The 21,966-nt window shown below is 40.9% G+C and overlaps 1 protein-coding gene across 7 annotated transcripts in view; it reads right to left on the bottom strand.

The window, feature by feature from the left end:
* Nfia (nuclear factor I A) overlaps nucleotides 1-21,966 on the bottom strand; it is a 347,864-nt gene that overhangs the window by 67,814 nt on the left and 258,084 nt on the right. For 4 of the 7 annotated variants that reach the window (XM_006974032.4, XM_042271440.2, XM_076564530.1 and 1 more), the window contains one exon: nucleotides 10,827-10,955. The exons of the other annotated variants lie outside the window; for them this stretch is intronic. In XM_006974032.4, coding sequence (XP_006974094.2) covers nucleotides 10,827-10,955 — 129 coding nt within the window. The remainder of the gene's footprint in view (nucleotides 1-10,826; nucleotides 10,956-21,966) is intronic. 7 annotated transcript variants of the gene reach the window in all.

Genomic DNA, 21,966 nt, shown 5'->3' with positions numbered 1-21,966 from the left:
ACAGGACAGGACAGTCCTACCCGGTGTGCATTCCCCTGCTCTAGTGGATGATAGGCTGGACCACATAAACACTGAGGAAGCTCCGCTCCAGGCCATGCGACGCACTTAACTTGAACATGATTTATGATTCTGTCAGTAGGGGAGGCTCAAACCTGCACTGATGCCTAAGTGTGAGCTTTCTATTCAAAACAGCAGTTGGGGGGGGGGAGGAGAGGAGAAAAGGAGGAGCGAAGGAGGGAGAGTGCGGGAAGAGGCTGTTTCACAGAAAGAGGAGATACAAGTTCAATTTCAAATGTTTGCTTTTGTGCCGAAAAAAAGAAAACAAATCATGAGCGTAAGCATGGAATCTACATAAGATTAAACTACACGAGGAAGGAAGAACTCTTCAGGGACTTATCTGATTATAAAGCCAGTTACAGTTGATGTATTTGGTGTCAGTAAGGGGTCTTGGCCATGGCCTCCACTTATATGTGCATGGGGCTCCATGGTGCATGCCAGTGGCAGGAAGTGTGGGGCTGAAGGAGAGAGAAAGAAAGGGTAAGGGACAGAGAGGGGAGGCAGCCTCCTTTGTCAGGATGAGTGTGGATGAGGGTCCACTAGGCTAATCACCCTATTATCCACAGCCCTCCCTCCAGGGGCTCTGTGACTCTTGAAGAGATTAAGGAGCCAAGTGGTCCCCTGCTCTAACCTGTCCTCCCTGGACAGCATATTAACATGATTCCACTACAGAGCAACCCTCTTTAAAGATTCCTGCAGGATGACAAATTAACCCAGCAGGGGGTCCCACACATCTATCTTCATACAAATTATTAGTGTAATAGAGCTTTGAGTTATGCATTTATCTGGTAATTATTGAACAGTTACACAAAACCAAGCTGAGTTGCCCTGGCCCTTTACGAGGTTCGCTCGGTGGGTGGCCTTACAGTTAATTTAGGATGGTTCTCCACTCCACAGCTCACTTGCAGAGAAATTAGCTAAACAGCCTTCTCCTTTAAATATTTTCCATGTCACAGTGAAACTCTTTACAATACAATAAAGGTACAGTTTTAATTACACGCTTCCTGACTTTTGTTTAGTTGTAGTTTTAAAACATTTGCTGGCGCTAGTTTTTCCTTTGGCTGGGCAGTAATAGCTGGTTGTAAGTATCTGGCTAATGAATTTAATAATTTCCTGAGCTGAGACTTAAAGAGCCTTTGCTAAAATGCTGCACTTCCTCTCTGCTATCCCATAACTTCCAGGCCCCTGGATGAGGTGTCCCCGTGAAGCTGGGGCGCTGTGTGTGTGCTCACTTTGTATTCCCAAATCTTTCTCGTCGTTTCCTGTGCTCCAGAGTGGAGCTGGTTAGGTCTGTGATGCCTGGGTTTGAAAATCAACTGGGGTAATTCCTCCTGGAGAAGGGCGATGCCATGTTTTCCCAGATGACAAACTCCCATAATAAATAAACACCCCGTGTCTGTCGGTTGGCAGAGCATGTCAGCGCCGTGTTTGCAACAGGTACTTAATTACTTCTCATTTTCTTGAGATGATTCAATTGCACTAACCCAGGAGAAACAAATTAGACCCAGTTGAGCATCAGCATGTTCTACAGCTAGGTTTAAGAGGCTTTCCTGAACAGCCAAGAAGTGTGCAGGTACGACAGGAGAAAGCTGGCCACACCTAGTCCTTGGGGCCTCTGCCAACCAGTAGGATCATGGCCAGAGTGATGAAGCACCAGGGTACGTCTCTCCTTTGGGTTTGTCACTGGATGGAAACAATACTTTTAAAGTATTGTTCTTTTAAAGGGGCCCAGAATTTTGAGCTAATTTTTCTTGATACATAGCAAGGTAGAGACTCTTGAACATACTGAACACCTGCACCTTCTAGGCACCTCCATAAATGCTGCACAATACTTGTTCTTGAACATTATTAATTATTATTGTTGTTGTTACTACAGAAGGGGGTGGGAAAGACTTCCCATTATCTCCCACACTTTCTGTTTCAATCACATGTATGCATTCATTCATTTATTTGAGGGATGGTTTTCAAGAGCTCTCGTGCAAGTCACGAGGCTGAGGGATTCAGGGATGAGCATGTAAGACGTGGTGTCTGCCATTTAATAACTCCTGCCTTCGTATTTCTCTCTCCTCCCCTGCTGCTTTCTTACTATCTATGCATGTCACAATCCACGCTCCTCCAACCATTCCTGGTGACCCTGATTTCTGGAAAGATGATCTTCATGCTCATAATTCTCGGCAGTATGTTTTTCTTGGCCAAACTGGGAGTTATGGTTGACTTCAGCTCCTCAGATGTTTCATCATGAAGAGCAGAATCCTCTTATGGGTCAGGAGGTTTATGGACTTAGAAAGGTTTTTAGGGCATATAAAGTTTTGACATCCTCTCCAAACAGCATGAGTCTTTGAAAGCTGTACAACAAATCTCTGGTTTATATGATTATTGTTTTGGTATATGTTATGAATATTTTCTGAATCAGGACAATTTGACTTCTAAACTACACACACACACACACACACACACACACACACACACACACACACACCATGTGCAAACACACCACATATATACACATACAGGTATATGTGTACACACACACATGTGCATACACACACACACACTCACTCATAAAGAGGCAGTGGTTTAGCCACACCTGCCTTTGGCTCATTTTAATTTCCTAGTACCTAGTTGTCTAACAGAATCATTTGTTTTCGGTTGCTCTCTATTTTGCATACTGACAAACAGATGGCAAAAGGTTTGAGACGGGGTTAAGCATCATTCTTGTTTGTACTCTGACAATGCCAAATGACATGGTATTTCCCCAAGAGGATGCCCTTCTTTGTCTTCCCTGGCATCTGGTGCCTCTCCTAGCACAGTGTAGGTCAGGTCCATTTTCTGACATGCTTGGGACTCTATGTGATTCTGAGTTTGGATTTTATTTTAGATTTGGGAATATCTGTATATACTTACCAATTAAACAACCCTAAGCAGAGAATCTGAAATTCAAAATGTGATAAACATTGGGCACCAGTGTGCTGCCTGGGCTGTGTCACACCTGCGCTCAAAAGCCCAGACTTTGGAGCATTTTGGATTTTAGACTTTCGGATTAGGGTTGATTCAGCCCACCACACAACTGCTGGCTTGTCTCTTCCCTCAGCTGCCGCCGAGTAGTAAGTACTCTGGGGATCAGATTCAGGCTTCCCTTGCTCCCTCTATTCAGTAACTAGAAAAGTACCTTGTTTGTTGTGAGCACTTGGTAAACATTTGTGGGAAAAATTAATGGGTCACCAGATGGTAATAAGAGTTTTCAAGTTAATTTTAACATTGAGAAAAGCCAAAATGACTTAAAAAAAGTTGTTTGAAGTGACTTGTGCCTCACAGAAACTGTGTCTTTGCTAGTAGCAAGGAACCACAGGCCAATAAAGAAAGAAGATCCAGGAGCTCTTTAGATAGCTGTAGACAAACTCAGGGTGACAACACAGTCTATGTCATGATTATCAAAGTAGCTAAATGGCCACATCATGCCTTGGAGTAATAAGAAGTGTGAACACAAACTAAAAGTTTAAATAAAGGTAGCTTATTATTTTTTCCCCAGTGGCAGAGTAAAGGTTAGAAACTACTGATCTGGAAACTAAACAAGATGAATTCTGGTCTTGGCTCTGGCCAGCTCAGATTGCTATTGGTAAGTCATATAAGGAACAGATCACTAATATATTCCTTCCTCATTTATTGATTTATACAACCCCAATTTTGTACATATTGATGATTATATTCAGCTAATTAATTAATTCAGCTAAAAAAAATCTAATCCATACTTTGCACCTCCCTTAGAGCTGGAGCTAATCATATAGTATAGTTCTGACCATGTGACAGAACAAAAGCGGTAATGGAGGGCTGGTGAGACCCTCAGCAGGTAAAGGTGCTTGCTGCCAATTCTGAAGACCTGATTCAGTTCCTGAGACCCACAAAGTAGGAGGAGAGACTCCTGCAACTTGCCTCTGGCCTCTACATTGCATGTACACACACACACACACACACACACACACACACACACACACACACACACACACACACACACACACACATATCTCCACATCCACATCCACATGGTAAGTCAATGTAGAAAGAAAAGAATTATAAAAGACTACGAGCTGGCACTTCCTCCCTTCCCTTGTTCCAGCTGGAAGTATAGGCGTAAGGCAGGCAGGAATGTGGTGGCCATGCTGAGGAAAGGGGCCTTCTGCAGCCTGGCTCTGCTAGCCTGTTCTCTGTCACCATAACAAAGTATCTAAGGCAGGGTGCTTGTAGCGATGTTTATTTGCCTTTGGAGTCTGGTGACTCGTGACAGCCATGCTGGTGAAGGGCCTCTGTCTCTGTCATGGCACAGAAGCAGAGAGAGAAATGGTCATGTACAGAAGGGGCATGTGTTCAATCAAGGGTGCAGGAGACCAGTGGAGAATCGGGCCCCAACTTTTTGTAACAACTCACTCTCCTGAGAATGAGTCCATTCCTACCAACCGGACCCTAACCTTTAGAGGAGACAGCATTAGTTTACTCTTGAGGAAGCCTCTGATATGACTACCTTGTACTAGACTCCATCTCTTAAATGTTCCAGGAGCCCTAACACAGCAACACCAGGGGTCAAACTTCCACCGTATGAACCCCTAGGGAACCAACCATATCTGAATCATAGAGAAGACATTTCACTCCTTGATATAATTTTGGGGCCACGACAGCAGAGGTGCACTAAGAGTTAGGGTTTTTGTTGTTGTTTATTTGGGATTGAACCTGTGCCTTCATGTCCTGCACACGGGAGAAGTGCACCTCACCGCTGAGCTCTAGCCCTAGCCTTTTTTGAATTATTTTCAAGTTGGATGACATGGTCTCACTAAGTTACCCAGGTTGGCCTTAAACACACTGAATTTGAGATGCTCTTCTCTCGGCCTCTTGTTACATTACAGGCATCTATCACCAAGCCTGGTTTGTAATTTTCTTAAGTTATGACTTAATGATATTTTTACAAACACATTGTTAGGTCATATCGGGATGCATTGGGCCACATGATTCCTAGAGTCCAGTTGGTTGGATGTGGCCTCCCAGTGTGTGACTGAAGGCTTTCTTTACGAATCTCTGAAGCACAGCTGATTTTTTCAATGTGAAACAGTGAAGTGCCACTTTCCATGGCACTATTTTTGAAAACACAAAAGACTTTAGGCAGAAAGGTAATTTTCAAGAACTCTCATAGTTTTAACAAATTTAAACTATCATTAATGATTACTCCAAATCTTAAAAGAAGTCAGACAAAGGTCGAAAAAATGGATCAGCTGGTGAAGGAGCTTTCAGTCAAGGCTGATGACCAAAACTTAATGCCTGGATTCCATATTGTCGAAGGAGAGAACTGATCCTTGCAAGTCACCCTCTGACCTGCACACCCACGCCTGTTCACACACATACACACACACACACACACACACACACACACACACACACTAAAAAGGGTCAGACACACACTTAAGGGATTATTTTCTTAAACTGTGTGTTGCATCCCCATATGGAGTCAGAGAGTTAAATGTGGGAGTTGTGCAAAAATTGGCAACAAGAAAAGATTCTGCACAGCCAAAAATTAAAATTAAATAGTTAATGAACTCAAGGTGATTCTGTAGTGTTCACCTAGGTCGATCACACGACTTTACCAGAGCCTTGGTTGTGAGTGCATATGTACTTCCCATTCCACACGCCAGCCACACCACACAACACAGTGAAGGTCACCTGTGACACCTCAGCTCAGAGCTGAGACTCTTGAATGCCGAATTGAAATTTTTTTTACATATAGAGTCTTCTGCTCTTATAGATACAAAATGGTTTGATTAAGGAAGACAAAGAATATTTTTCTATCATCATTTCTCAGTATTTAAGTATCATTTTAATACATCTCTGGATTATATTGGAATATTTAGTTTTAAAAGTTGGTTTAAAATATTTGGCTTAAAAGTTGATGAACTTTATAAAAAAAAAACTCAGTGACTTCTGGCTTTAAGTTAGGACAAATTTCCTAACAATTTGTGGAATTATACTACATATATATGTATATGTGTGTGTATATGTGTATGTGAGTGTGGTGACAGTCTCAGAATTGATGATAAAAATTAAAGTACTGATTCAATCTAAAAATGTTGAAGATGCTTCATGTCATGCATTATCAAATATTCAGCCAAAATTTAATTCTGTGTGGAAAAGCATTAATAAGCATGTCCATCTCATTCATGACAAGTTAGCTTTGGTCTTTACTAAAATACATATTAACCAACAAATTGTTTAAAACATTTTTTTATGGTTTTTTATCAGTTACTGTTGGAATTAGATACCATTTTATATGTCTATATACCCAAAGTCACGTAGAGACTTCTCAGCCAAAAAGAGGCTGTGAGTGAAACCAGTTTCAGAACTGAATCTAGAGCACCAGGCAAATTCACAGCTTTGAAACAACAGGAAGAAGGGCAAAGGTTCTCTTTTTCATTATCATAGGTAAAATACATTGCCATGATTACATATGTTGCGGTGGTGAGGGCTTTAAGTGCCCACCATGTGTAACTGTGTACAATGACAGAAATGGCTTTGTTAAGCTTCAGTAACTCTCCTTGCTCCAGGTTGTTCCAACATAGTTTAACCCTTTTACCTGATTCTAACCACACAGAGAAATAGGTGTCAAAGTAGTATTCACAAGGTATGGATGGGCCAACTGAGATCACGAGGCTAAGTGATTTATCAAAGCCACAAAGAAAGCCACTGCCAGGGAGGAGATTGGATTTAGGAAACCGCATGCCTCTACCTTTACAATGCACCCAGCAGAGTGGTCAGAAGAGCATAAACTAAAACAAGGCAGAGCATTCAGTACCAAAGCTTTGCTGAGTTTATCTCCCACAGTTTGCTTTAGAAGACAGGATATGCCCGCCCCCCCTCCCAATCTTGGATATTCCTTATGAAGCAGTGTTGTTTATTCTGGAGCACTGAGAATTTATCAGAGTGTGTGGGTAGGGTGGGGTGGGGGTAGGGTGTGAATTCCTTTTGAGTATGCATTTATGTGTACTTTAACTACTTTCAATTTATCCATAAGGTAAAATCTACTCGGTGAGGGACGAAGACATACAATGTGTGGGAGACCCTTGTGTCTGGATATCTTCAGGAGAGGACCAGACTTGACCATTAGCTAAGAATGCAAGGCAACAGTAGAGAATGTGCAGGCATGAAAAGCTATGGGAGGAGCTGTGGAGGGTAAGGAGATGCAGCTAAAGAGGCTTCCCGTCCAAAGTAACGCAAGTTGGACATCCTTAATCTAAAAGCACTAAGGCTGAAACATGTCAAAACCCTAGACCTTTTGAACACAGAGACGACACAAGTAGGGAACAGTACACCTGACCCCATGTGCTAAACAGTAGCCAAAACTCAAGTATGTTAAAATACTATATAAAACGGGCTTCAGGTTATGTGTATAAGGTATATATAAAACATGAATGAATCTCAGTGCAATGCCCAAAATATTTCATGTTATATGTGCAAACATTTGCGAATCCCAAATTCCAAACACTATGGTCTTGAGCATTCTGGATGAAGGATGCTCAGTCCATATGTGAGCTGGGCTTGGGGATGGGTAAGATGTCAATAGGGCAAAGGTAACAGGGGACAGCATGAGATTTTCAAAACCTGGATGAAAGGGGTTTGTCCGACTTGTATGCATGATCTGTTTTCAGACACTGCAAATGACTACAGACATATGCATTTACTTCTGACAGTACAATTCTTTCTAGGTATAGAACCTCAGAGAAGTACAGTTGGCATAAATGGTAGCACAGATTCAAACATGGGCACATTTGACCTTCCAGGTTTGGTGCTTAACTGCTGCTGTAGACTGGAGGCTTTTGTCCCCCACAAAATGCATGTGATGAAATCTTAATCCCAATGAGATAGTATTGGAGGTGGGACGTTCAGTAAAGGGCAAAGGATTTACATGATCTGAAAAGAAACTGGAGTATAAGGTGGTGCCTTTAGAAGCTGAGTAGATCATGAGGGTGTAACCCTCACAGATGGAAATAACCAGAGGCCACAGAACAGTGGTTCTCAACTTGTGGGTCACGACCCCCATAGCAGTCACATATCAGAGATCCTGCATATCAGATATTTACATTACAATTCATCACAGTAGCAAAATTAAAGTTATGAAGTAGCAGTGAAATAATTTTATGGTTGGGGGTCACCACAACATGAAGCATTATATTAAAGGGCCTCAGCATTCAGAAGGTTGAAAGCCACTGCCATAGAGGGCTGGTTAGCCCCTCCACATAGTGAGAAGACAGAATCTATAAACCAGGGCGTGGACCTTTGCCAGGCACCAAGTTGGCCATCACCTTGACTTTGGACTTTCCAGCCCCCAGCAATGTGAAGAAAAAGGGCTTTGCTGTTTCTAAGCTACTCAGTGGTGTTACATTGTAGCAGCTGACATATTTTAAGATGGTCATTACGATGCTCTGTCTCCCCAGCAAGGTACAATTTTTCTGCCTTCACTTTGCAGTCTTTAACTAGAAAGGTTCTCCTTGTAAATGACACTCACCAAATCCCCGAATACAGATTAGGCTTGCAGCTGAAAACAGCCATCTTTTGGGGAGGCCAAGTGACCTTGCTTTGCCATAGCTTTGTTAAGAGATCAAGCTTCTGGCCTGAGCACTGAGATGTGTCACGCACCTGCTGCTCTCTGGCTGCCATGAAGGATTTTAGGGAAGGCAGCACTAATTTGGCCATCTATGCAGTATGGGCCATCTTAGGCGGTGAGTTTAATCATTAGGCATCTGGGGTAAGAGCTGGGTAGTCACAACAATTCATAGAAACGCAGCCTGAAGTCAAGACACCCTTGGTATTTTTTGAATAAGGAATGATATAAGTATACTGTTTTTGCTCTTCGGACAGTTTCCAAAAATACCACTCTATTGTCACTTTTACATGAGAATATGAGCTTGAGAAGAAAGGTTCATTCTCCAGTGGTATGGCCTCCTCACATTGGTGAGGGCGCTATAAACCAGAAGATAAATGGGAATGCAGAGGTAGCCTCTCCAGCCTTCCTGACTGCTGGCATGCTGCTCTTCTCCATCTTCACTGCCCTGCTAGCCTCGGGGTTTTTCCTTTGCTTGGAATAGTTGCTATTCATAGGAATCTTCTTAGACTCCACTTCAATGCTATCCACTCTTTAAGTCTCTTTATTTGATGCAACGTGATGGTAGCCTACTCCACGCCAGCTTTTCTTAATGCTCACTTCCTTTCTCCAGCTCTGTTCTATGAGGACAGGAAACACTGGCCCCAGTATCTCTACAGTGACAAGAACTCAGTAAACCTTTAATGAGCAAATGAATGAAGCTCCACAACTCTCTCCTGTGAGTCCTGCAGAAAAATTTGCTCCTAACATTCATTTAGCATTTGAATATGTTAAACTGACCATAAAAATGAGAAATAATATGCCTATCTCTCTTGGACCATCAATATTCTGACTTACAATAGCATCATACCTCTCATTTCCTGCTACAGTTTAGATGCTCAACAAATGTTAATGATAAGAAGATATAATACTAACTAATTTAATGGCTTATTCAGATGTGTATTCTCAAGTTTCTAGATATAATGAGCAACATACATATACCATATATATGTATGTGCACACATATATGTATGCATACATGGTAAACATCAGTGATTGTGCTATAGGTACATATGAAGAAGAGTCAGGGATCTTGATGAGAAAGTCATACAATGACCACAGTATCTCCAAGGATGAAGCAACCGAATTTCCTAACTGACAAAGAAATTGCCTTCCCATGATGGAATACTTATTATTATTTTTTTTTAGTGAGATTTTTCACATGTGCTCTGTGCATTCACCTCAAGTACCACATTTCCTCGGGACTATCACAGTATTTATCAATGGATTCTGATTTGTGGCCCTAACATTGAGTTAATGCAACAAATATCAGTTTCCTCAGGTATATGTCAAAGTAGACCAGAGGCTGTAACTCTCCCTGGTGTTTTATAATGTGAGCTGGTAGATCACAGATATAAAAGACAATCTGATGGAAGGGTGCAAATGGTCACAGTTATTCATACTTCTACTGTGGAGGTTTTATAAATAAACTAATAAATATTTTTATCTTGCAATAGAATCAAGTTAAGTGATTTGATGACATTCTCTTGAGGTTTAAGGCTTGTCTTTAATGTGAAATACAAATCATATTTCTTGTGGACACATTTTAATAATAAACTTAAAAGCACATGAGACTAAAATAAGGAAAACATTGCAATGAAAACCAGACAAACTATCTACCACTTCAAAAGGAGTGAATGAAGACGACTCATCAACACCCCAATGCCAACAACCTCAACACAAAATGCCACATATGGAAATAGGGCTTCATGGGAAGAGAATCAGTAAGGATGGGAGACTGAAAAAACATTTATGTGAGAAATAGGTAACTGACCACATGGAAAAAGCACTCACCCAAACACATACACATAGACGTGCACACACACAACTTGAGGGCACACTTAATTTTGGTTCAAGGTATTTCCTACCTCTTTGCAAAAGCCCACTGCCCCTTCCCCTGAAAAAGATTGGCTTTGTATCTTTGAAACTTAAGATCGGATGCTGAATCTCTTTGGTTCCTAAAATTTGAGACTACCTTCAAATATAAGAATTGGATCACTTACTGTAAGGGGAGTCCTCACTGTCTCCCCACTTTGCCCCTCTGATCTCAACATTATGATGTTGACAGCATGTGGATCTCTGTGGAGCAACTCACCTCTGGGTCCTGTAATGACAGGTCGGTGATGCTGTGTGAATGCTGTTCCCAGGGAGGAGGTCTGCGAAGGGGAGGGGCTGCTGAAACCAGACTTCTCAGACTTCTTCAGTGTGGTTGGAGATGGCATGCCTGGTAAGAAGGGTTGATTGTTGAGGCAACTTTAATCTATACAACAATTTGCGTGATCAAAAAGACAACACTTAGAGAGTGGAAAAAGAAATAAAACGGAGTCGTATGGAATTTAGTATATGGGTAAATGGAAAATTATACTGAATTGCTTTGGATTTGCCACAGGAACAAACAGGTAAGAGAATGGCTCCCCTTTCAGGTGGTTCTATAATTTATTTCAATTCATTGTATTACGTCGTAGTCCACTTGGGGGCTGTTGATTTTTCTCTACATGGGGTTTTCTGTGTCTTGGCTCTTCAGGGTCCCTTTTAAAAGACCTGCATTGTAAGATCTTTATATTCAAAGTGGTTCTATCACAGAGGGGAACCTTTAAGGGGCAGGGCAACGGGGAAGGTCTTTAGTTCACTGAGGACATAGTATTGAATGGGATCCTGGGAGCTAGCGGACCCCTTCCTCTTGCTGTCCCTTGCTTCCTGGCCAGGAGGTAAGCAGCTTTACTTCCCTTGCCTTGCCACCAAGCACTGGTGAGTCTGGGAGGTCCACCTGAACTTGAACCAGATCCTCTAAAACCACAAGCCAATGTGATTCTCCTTGAAAGCTGCTTTCCCCCAGATACTTGTCATAGCAATAGAAATCTGACTTACACAGGCTTCACCTCTTCCAGTGACTCGGTCACGTGTCTGTGACCTCTGGGACCCTTACAAAGGAGGCTGCCTAAGCACACAAAGACAGCCTCACATGCAATCATTTTGTCTTGTCAGTTACCTTATTTCAGCACCAAAGCATTTTTCTACACTTTAAATAATTTAGCTTTTTTTTTAACATAAAAATGCCCTTGATAATAGCAGCTCAGATGTTCTTTCAGTGAATTATTTATAGAACAGAAAAAGAAAAGATAAAAGTTAAAAAAAAAACTTAAAAGACAAGCAATTGGGACTGGTTCAGTAAATATGGTCTAACCAATGCAAAGAATACTGTAAAAGAATAATGACATGAGAGATATTTATAATATAATGTTGACTGAAAAACCAATTATAACATGGGGTGTTTTAATACATCAATCACAGGGTGTACAATACAGTTTAAGTGTTTTTTTTTTTTTTATGTGCACAGAGAAAGAACTAGAAGATGTGTGTGAACTGTAACCATGGCTCCCTCGGTGAGTTAAATTTCTATGGTTTTCCTCGCCTTTGTTTTGCTTATTTGCCTTTTCTGTGATGAACATATATTACCTTTACCCTAAGAAAATACAACAAAAGCTTGTTTTTAAAAGTAGCATTTTTTTTTTTTGCTCCAGAGTCTAGGGTTTTCACAACATTTCAAACTTAGGAAATGCTTTGAAAAGAAAAATAGTGGGGATATAACGAGGAAAGAGTCCTTTGTAATGACTGGATTGGTGGTGTTCCCCGCAACCATGCCGGCAGACACAACTGGAGGCATCTGTCCATTTGGGAGAGTGCCAGTTGAGACAACCGAAATTTGGATGTAAAAATAAAGGAAATGACTTCAAGGCTCCATATCACAGGACAAATCTGGGATCTCAAGTTTCCAGCATAAATGTGGTCTGCACTGCATCAGAAGAAGAAAAGTTCATTTATACATGTCTACCTATGATTTTTGTCAATGGTCTGAGAATTATTTGGGCAAACTAGAAAAATAAGTAATAGGTTTATTGTTATTAATATGCAGTTGTCACTGAGTAATTGCTAGTACCATGAATTACAGTGAGAATTTTCATAGATACATAGATTCTTTTTTTTTTAATCAGATTTTAACTTGATTTTCTAACATGATATCCAAATAAATATGCATGTAAAGTGTGTCTGTTTTGGCCTTCTCTAAGTTGAAGATGGTGATCAAAGGTTCTGAAACATACCAAAGGATCCCAATAGATTCTGTGTGTGCGTGTATGTGTGTGAGTGTGTGCGCAACCTTTAAACTCCCTGTATGGATTTCACTTTTACCTGTGACTTCACACAGAGATGCTTTGGTATAACAAAACTTAAAGTTTTCATTCCAAGAGAAAAACAAACTAGCTTGTACATTTCTAGTCAGATGCAAGTACAAAATGGATGGCCGTGTGATCTCATGCTATTCATACTCCTGAATCAAATCCTTTCTAGGTCAGTTCCTGCTCGATCTGAATTAAAAGCAAAGTCACTAGTCCCAGTGGCATTAATTATACTTGTTTGTTGAAAAGTCTACAGACCACATCATACCAGTGTGCTAACAGGTAGGGTACACTGAGGTCACAGATGAACACCCACTGCCAGTGACATAAGCAGGTCTTAGGATTCAACTACAGTGAGGGAAAAGGCTCAAATAAAAAAGTAAATAATAAAGCACTGAAGTGTAGACAAACCTCCCAAGTCATTCAAACCTCTGCTGCACAAATGAAGTTTTGAGCTGCCAATGATTCTGCTATTTTAAATTCAGTCAAATGCCTGAATTACATGTTAGGAAAGACGCAGAAATAGAATAGCAGTGGAAAACGTCAAAACTTTGAAGACTGAAGATTTTATTTTTGTTTTTGAACAATGGAATCATGGTTGTAGTTGCGGTATTGAATCAACTTTATTGAAGGGAGCAAGAGACTGACTTAAGAAAGCTGTGATTGTTTCAAAATGTTCTTCTTTTCTCTCCACGTTTGGTGTGTAAAAATGGAACTTTAAGTACAACTTTGGCAGCAACAAGTCAAGAATGATCAAGTTGCTCACTGAGGTTTTTTTCTGTCTTTTTTTTTTTTTTTTTTTTTTTTTGAGACAGAATTTCTCTGTGTAGTTTCTGGTGCCTGTTCTGGATCTTGCTCTGTAGCCCAGGCTGGCCTCGAACTCACAGAGATCTGCCTGGCTCTGCCTCCTAGTGCTGGGATTAAAGGTGCGCGCCACCACCGCCTGGAGTTTGTGTTTTTGTTGTTATTGTTTGTTTTCTTTTTAATAGCAAAATATGGGCTTGGGAAAAGCTCAGCGGTTAAGCCTTGCTGCTCCAGCATGAGGCCCCGAGTCCCAGGCCCGAGAATCTACACAAAGCCAGGTGAAACCATGCTTACTTAGTCCCCACACTCCTGTGACAGGATGGGAGGCCCAGCTAGGAGAGGCTCTGGAAGTTTCCAGGCCAGCTAGCCTGGGACACACAGTATAGCAGCAGGAACAGTGAGAGACCCTGCCTACAACCAAGGTGAGAGGTGAGGCCCACATCCAGACTGTATTCTGACCTCCAAATGCATGCACATTGTAGTGTGGACACACCACACACACACACTTACACACATACACATACACACCACACACATACACACCACACACATACACACCACACATATACCACACACACATACACACCACACACACCACACACACACATATACACCACACACATACACACCACACACACACACACACACACACACACACACCACACACACCACACACACCACACACACACACCACACACACCACACACATACACACCACACACATACACACCACACCATACACACACACACCACACACATACACACCACACACACACACATACACACCACACACATCACACCACACACACACACACACACACACACACACACACACACACACACACTTTAAACTCCCCTTGAAAGAGTTAAAGGAGGAAGAAGCTCAGTCAGCATGTAAGGACAACAAGCCAGACTATGCCTAATCGTCTAAATTTATCCCAGTCAAGTAATGTGAACCCTAAGGCTGTCATGAAGCTCAAAATTACTTTGTGTTTTCAATTTTTAAAGACTTATATTGAGCACATTTCCTTATTATATACTTTAATATTTTTCTACATACATAATGTATGTTTTGGTTAATTTGTTTTGTATACTTAATTGACCAGATGAAATTTCAAAATGCGGCTAAAATCCTCGATGTTAAAAGCTACAGAACATCCATCTTGGCTTTTGCTTTTGAAATAGTTTGGTTTCTGTACATTACTTTAAAATAAATAAACTCCTCATTAAAGCTTTTTGAACCCATTATCTGTGTACCAGGTTATATAATTACTGTACAAATAGTAACTAGTGGGGATTTCTGTTAATGAACCCAGTCTTCAATTTTAATGTACTGTCTAGAGGAATAAAACTTTAAGAAAGCAAAGACCTTAGTCCTAAAGCCAAAAGGCTGAATTCTGCCCATGGCTGTGAGGACTTGATGGGGACCCTAAGCTCCAGAGAGTACAGGCGGGAACAAGACTATGACTTCAGCTGTGGTACTTACAAACATCTCAAGTCTTTACATTTTTATTTCAGACGTACAGGTATTATCCTTGCCTCCCTCCAATCTAATGCTGCATGATGTATAGATTACAGGATAGTAAGAAATTTGTTCTAGATCATGCCTGTAGATGGCATGTTAACACCCAGGTCTTGGCAAACTGCTGGACAGTCAGGCTGGACAAACTTTGATTGTAGCCTCATTAGACAAAGGAAGGTCCTGCTAAGGTAAAGTTATATGCGGACTCAAGGCAATATAAGTTAAGCAGATATAATCTCTCCTTCTTGAAAAGTCAAGATGAATATTAATATTCTAGAGTGCAGAGGCTCATGGGTAACTGAAATGGCACCAAACAAAACAGCACCCTGGGGCTGCCGCACCACCAGGGCGGGGAGAAGGCGGGGAGAACCTTCTGCAGGTGGGAGCAAGTAAAGCATGCCTGGAAGGTGGGCTCAGAGAGAGGGTGCCTGAGCGGGAAAGACTGCGAAGGTGAGAGGCCACAGGTAGTAAGTAGAACAGCCTGGATTTGAACCCATGCAGCCAAGATTTGTTCTCCGTTCTGTGTAACACTCTTCTGAGAATCATTCTTAGTCTTTCTTTCTCTTGCCCTCTCCCTCCCTTACTCCCTCTCTCTCTTCCTTTCTATGCAGCTAGGCTCGTGTGAAAGTCCTGACCCTCCTTCCTGAGTTCCCCGAGTGCTGAGGTGTGTCCCACCACCTCAGAACAGTAGTATATACTGAAGGAAAGGCACTCTTTATCTGGGTGATATGGCCACACCAGGAGCTGGGTTAAGTCCAGTTCATTAGTGGCAATGAAGAACTTTTCTTCCTGTAAATGTTGTTAACCACTTTTATGATTGGTCTCTTACATGCAGGCTCTCACATTCAACTACCTTTCAGGTGTAAGTCTGGGGAACAGAAAGCCCAGTTGGGTCTATTAGGCTAATAGTGTCGGTATCAATTTCACTGACATTTCTCAAGCCCAGGATGAAAGCTCAGACCCATCTCTCCAACTGCAGGGTTATGCCACACTCTCTGCCCTGCCCTTGGCAAGAACAGGGCTTTTCTGGAACCATGTAACTACTCCACATGATTAGATCAGCTTTAACAACCAGGATGCTAAGTGGAGGTGCTAACTAGATAGACTAATGACTGTTTTAGGACCATTCTGGTCCAGCAGGTATCAACAGAGTACATGACATGATGATGTAGTTCAAGATTTTGTTCCTTTCTTAGATTTTTGGACTAATGATAAAAAACCATTAGGGTTCACCGTAACATAACTTACTATAATTAACACACTGGGTAATTGTGAGGTAAAACATTTGGCTATTAGCCCCTTTCAGTGAATAAAAATGTCTGGACATCATTTTTATGATGGAGAGAATACAATGAAAGTTAAGAAGCTTCCAAAGTCTATTCTTCTCACCCTGTATGCAGCCATTTAAAGGAAACTACAAGGAAACCTCTGAAGAATTACCATGTCATAAAGACATCCAGGCTCTTTAAAAGGCTTCATGACATAGGGATTTTTTTCAGGTTTTTTTTTTTTTTAAAGGAGTATGGAGGAAAACAGTACACTGATCATTCTAGGGGAAAGAAGTAATGAATCTCTAATGTATTCTAACTGTCTTGTGAATAGGAAGAGCTATGTACAGCTACTGAAATCGAGCATAGACATAGGAAAAATACTACGTGGAAACCTGGTTTCGGGGGCAGCATGATGCCACTTCTTTCTTTAAACACAAAAAAGCAAAGACACAGCCCAGTGATAGGACAAAAATAAACAAATTGTGTGTCATGCTTCATATGTGTCCAGGAGACAGCATATTCTCTACCTACCCCACTGCCCCGAGTCTTTCTTCCCACCATATGTTAGGGAAAGATTGGCTTTGGCTCAACACAGCCATCACTCACATTCACAGGACTGTGGGGAAGGAAGAAATTTGTGAGAAAAACAAATGGTTTTCTTTGCATAAAAAAAAAACCCACTGCAACATGGCGAAACATTCTGCTTAGATATACAGCTGCAAAAGTCAACAGTAACACCTGTGTTTGGTTTGCATCTGCCTTGTCCAATATGGTAGATGCCAGCCACATGAAGCTACTCCAATGCACAGGAATTAATTTAGAGACTCCATTGCTCGGCTTCACCACAGTTTGGGTGTCTAGAGTCATGTGTGGCTGATGGTCACGGCACTCCACAGGGAAGATGCATGTGTTGGCATTAAGGTGGAGATAGATATGTGCGGCACCTCTCAAAGTCTGTGTGATGCCAACTAACTTGTGACCTTCTCATTCTGTTGGACAGCAATGGTAACATTGTTTTTAGGGATTTTATTGTAAAAAACAGGCACACACAGGTCATTTTTAGTCTCAAGGAGCAAAGTTTGTGCACAATATGAAAGGGTAGTGAACTCAATGGCTTTTCCTCTCATCTCCAGGAAGCCACAGGCAATGCAGTGTTCCAGCTTTGTCACAATCCTCATTGATGTTTTTCTGATCAAACAACATTAGCCTCGGTGATGCAAACTTAAGTGTTTATTAAAATGTGTTCCGATCTGTCACTCCAATCATGATCAAATACGTGGAATTTGAGGGTTCAACTTAAAATTTAATCTGGAGGATGTGTGAGGTAATGCTGGTAAAAGAACTCTATTTATCTTAGTGTTCCTTGGATACATGGAAAGCACCCATCACTTTATTTGAAGTGAAAAATTTGAAGCTGATTGAAACATTTCATAAGGGAAAGAGAATATAGTTTTAGGTCTCTTCAAATTGCTTGAACTGTGAAATCAAGTAATAAACACGAGAAAAGGTCCTGTCAGCGGGAATCTCGGCTTGGTACAGTCAGCGTTTTCTTGCTAAACCTTATTATGGCCAAGCATTTGATGCTCCATCTCTGTACGTGTTCATCCCCACAAATAAACTACTTTGACCTCCACCTGTTACTTAGTGAAATCTGCCCGCCATCCTTCAACAACCCCGTTCTGTGCCCTGAAAGGCCTTTGAGTCACTGAGAAAGGGGGAAGATGGACTTGTGCAGTGAATTGAGTTGATATCCCTTTATAACTATTCAGCAATTTACAGTTCAAGACAGAGCTATATAGTAAAAGAAAATGGATTTTTTTTTAAAGTGAGTGCTTATGAATGTTGGAAAGAGGCTGTGCGGTTCATCATTTGATGATGGAGTTTTTCACAGAAAGTTTCTCTCTTAGGCTATTATTTAATGCAGACAACTTCAAGCCCATCCCTTATAGGAAAATCTGTCTATAAATTGTACCCTCATTTCAGATAGACGAGCCCAAAGGCCATCTCAAGGCTTAAAAATATTTTGAGTTCAAGAATACTCATTGCACTGATATTTTGTAAAACAAAGCAAACTGCTGGATCTCAACTACATCTTCATGCATGCAAAAAGGCCAGAGTATTATTAGCAGTATTTAGACATTCAAAAACCGAAAGAAATTCTGACACCAGTCATACAAATACATGAGTCACTGCAGCACAGTATCTGCCCGGCTTGCTTTTCCTCCTTAACAACAGTGACATATCAAAGAGAGTAAGTTGCATCTCTAATGATTAATGCTGCATTCGACAGAGGAAGGGTGTCTGTCTAATTACATTACACACTTATCTGTGAGGGATCAGCAGCATGTTTCTGCTCTCTGTCATTCTCTGTGACAACATAATGATAGATCCGTTTACTTACGAGTGCAGTTATTAAAAACCGTGCTGTTTTCTTAACTGTCTTCATGTCTTGGAAATATTTTATTAAAAATTACTTATCTGACACTAAGGGTAAATGCTTGGCAGAGCTTTGCATATCAATTAAGAAAATGAGTCAGTTCCATTCAATCAATGTCTCTGTTGAGTGTCGCATTCAAGTTCAGTGAAACTTGCTTCTTCTCCATAATGCTTTGAATCTGGAGTTAATGACTCACCCTTTCCCCCACTTGTCTTATTTATCCAATTTTTAAAGTTTGGTTTTTACTTAAACTAAAAACTGCTCATGGCCGACATTTTCTCTGGAGTCATGAGTTAACACTTCTTTTTCACATTCACACCTTTTTTGGAAACTCAACACAAGGATCCAATTTTAAGCAGACAACTCCCCACAGACCAATCAGGATGGGTTGCTAGCTGTGCACCATCGTTCACAGCTTTTTCTCCTCATGTGATGAACTTTATCCAGCACTTGTGAGCAAAAGGTCTTTATATAGGCTAAAAACAACACAGCCAACCACACTGGGCACTACAACTGGCTATCTCCCAACCGAGTGACTACTACAAGGATCAAAAAAGACTAAGCCAGCTTTCTCCATTAACCCTTCCACTCACCGACTCAAGTGACTGATGGCTACTAATTTGCCCTTGGCAGTGAAAGGCAGCTAAATATGCGTGCTGGAGTTAAGGGATTCCTGTACTGCTCAAGTTTTTCTCCAGCTCAGGTATTAGTTAGCGCAAAACAATCGTCATGTAACTCAAACAATAGTGACCCGTAATAAGTCATCTCTCTTCAAAATCTCCTACTGTGTGACTAGGACAAAAATTTATGTGGCTCAATTCAATGGCTTTGTGTTATGAAGGTTTTTTTTCCTTTTCATAGCTGAAGGCATCATAAGGTTTTTCAATGCTCACAGACAAACTCAAACTCAAGCACATCGAAGGAGAAAAATTACTAGTTAAATCTTTGGAGGATAAAATAATTCCTGAGGAAAAAAAGAAAAGAAACAACCACTGGATGAAAGAACTTTTAAAATTAGAAGCAGGTGTCACCATCACAAAATGACAAATGTCAAATAATAATCGGCCCTGAAAAATACTCAACGTCCCTTACTAACTACTTTCAGCCCTCACACATGGACTGGATATTAGAACACATGGTGTGGCTTTCGTAAGCACCTAAGGAGTCCTGAGATTCCAGAACAGCTGCAGGGTGACTTTGGTAAACTTCACTCTTCCTGACACGGCTGAAGAGCAGATGATGTGTTCTGACTGGCATCCAGTCCAAGTGGTATTTAGAAGTCATTAATGCTGGAAGCTGGTGATAGCTGAGGGAATTCTAGGTTAGGCTTGCTAACACGGCAAAAGAGTGGGGATCCCATGAGGCATTCAGATTAGAAATGGATACGTGGCTGAAGTTGTCAAAAGTTCTAACATGCTCAATCATTTCTATCTATGCCAGTGGAAACTTTAATCCACCCCTTGTTATATGCAAAGTAGGTGCCTAGAACTTGGAATTACTCAAAACAAAGAATGAGAAGATACACAGCCCACATCCAAACCTGGTGCTCAGGAGCATGGTTTGAGTGAGTCCTGAACAGCAGCAGGGACTGGGTGGCACCCACTATCCACAGCCTTGCAAGTCGCTGGGCCATAAGCAGGCCCTCACACCAAACAAACCAGAGAACCAAGGATCACAGCAGCCCTGTATCTAAAAATCCAAAAGCATCAGACAGGCTTTTAGTTGATAAGAAAGGTGGGGTGGGTAATCCTTGGTTCTAAGAAGTCACACCAACAAACTGCTTTTAACACGTACAATATTTCCATTTCAGTTTAATTTTTCACCTCTAAGAAATAGTGTAAAATGAGGGGATCTTGTATGCTTGGTTTCTCCCCCTACCTCTCATTTAAGAGACATACATTGTGATCAGGGCTGGAGGGAACACTCTCCATTGGAGTACTTGGAGTGCTGTTCAGGAATCCATCAGAACTCAGTCTCTGATTTACTATATGCATGTGAGCACTTCCCGGAATCTCCTAGGACGACTTCACCCATCATCTCCAAATGGGTGGCATGTCTTTGATTAATTGATGAGTTTATGATGTAACTGAAGACTGTGGATGGATGGAGTTGGATAAATTATTGTAATTGTCTGCAGGAAAACGGGTTGAGCACACAAGCCCATCAGAAGCCAACACCCAGAATAGACAGGGAGACTAGGACTGCAGGGATCTGCATGGGTACAAAGACTTCCTTTTTCCTCTCTTCCCATTCCTCATAGAAAAGATTATTGCTCTGGAGTATTAAAAATCTACCTTATTAAAAAGCATTGGTAACCTTTATTTCTATATGAAATATGGTGTTATACTCAATCATTTATTGTTTAGATTCATTACTATGGTAGAGAAATAGAAGGTAAATGAGAGAGAAATCAGCTTGTAAATACTATTGCAAGTGATCTGATATTCCATCACTTTTGAAATAAATTAAATGGACATATGTAAAATAATCACATTTAGGTATAGCTCATATGTGTATATACTGTATGTATATATTTGAGAATAATGTGTTGAAATTAGCTGTTGCTTATAAAACACTTAAATATTTAAAATTCCAGCAGTATTTTAGTGACAAAAATATTATGCAATATTCCTTCTTTCTTAATCAAATTATAGCATAGTCAATATCTACATTATGTTCATACTATAGCGATGTTAAGGTCACTACTTAAAGGTATTTTTATATCACAGATTAAAACTACTTTGTGTTGTAGTTCAAGAAATTTTTAAAAATATCTAACAGATAAAGCAAAATATCATATCTGAAGTAATTCTGATCTATCATGTACTTCTGTTTATCCTTTATCCATCTGTAAGTCACAAACCTATTTAAGACAGGGAGGTTTTGGTACATATGAGGAATGATCTCTTTTGCTAGCTCAGGGTGGTCCCAGCTCATGTACTTCCTGTGGACTTCCTAGAGTTCGTGCCAGCCGCACACTTTAGGGATGGGGCAGGTGATACTTGGCTGTTGGGAAGAGAAGGACA

This window comes from Peromyscus maniculatus, chromosome 2 (genome assembly GCF_049852395.1).
Source record: "Peromyscus maniculatus bairdii isolate BWxNUB_F1_BW_parent chromosome 2, HU_Pman_BW_mat_3.1, whole genome shotgun sequence".
Lineage (NCBI taxonomy): Eukaryota > Metazoa > Chordata > Mammalia > Rodentia > Cricetidae > Peromyscus > Peromyscus maniculatus.
Note: the sequence above shows the minus strand (reverse complement) of the source record. Positions and strands in the feature narration are given on the sequence as shown.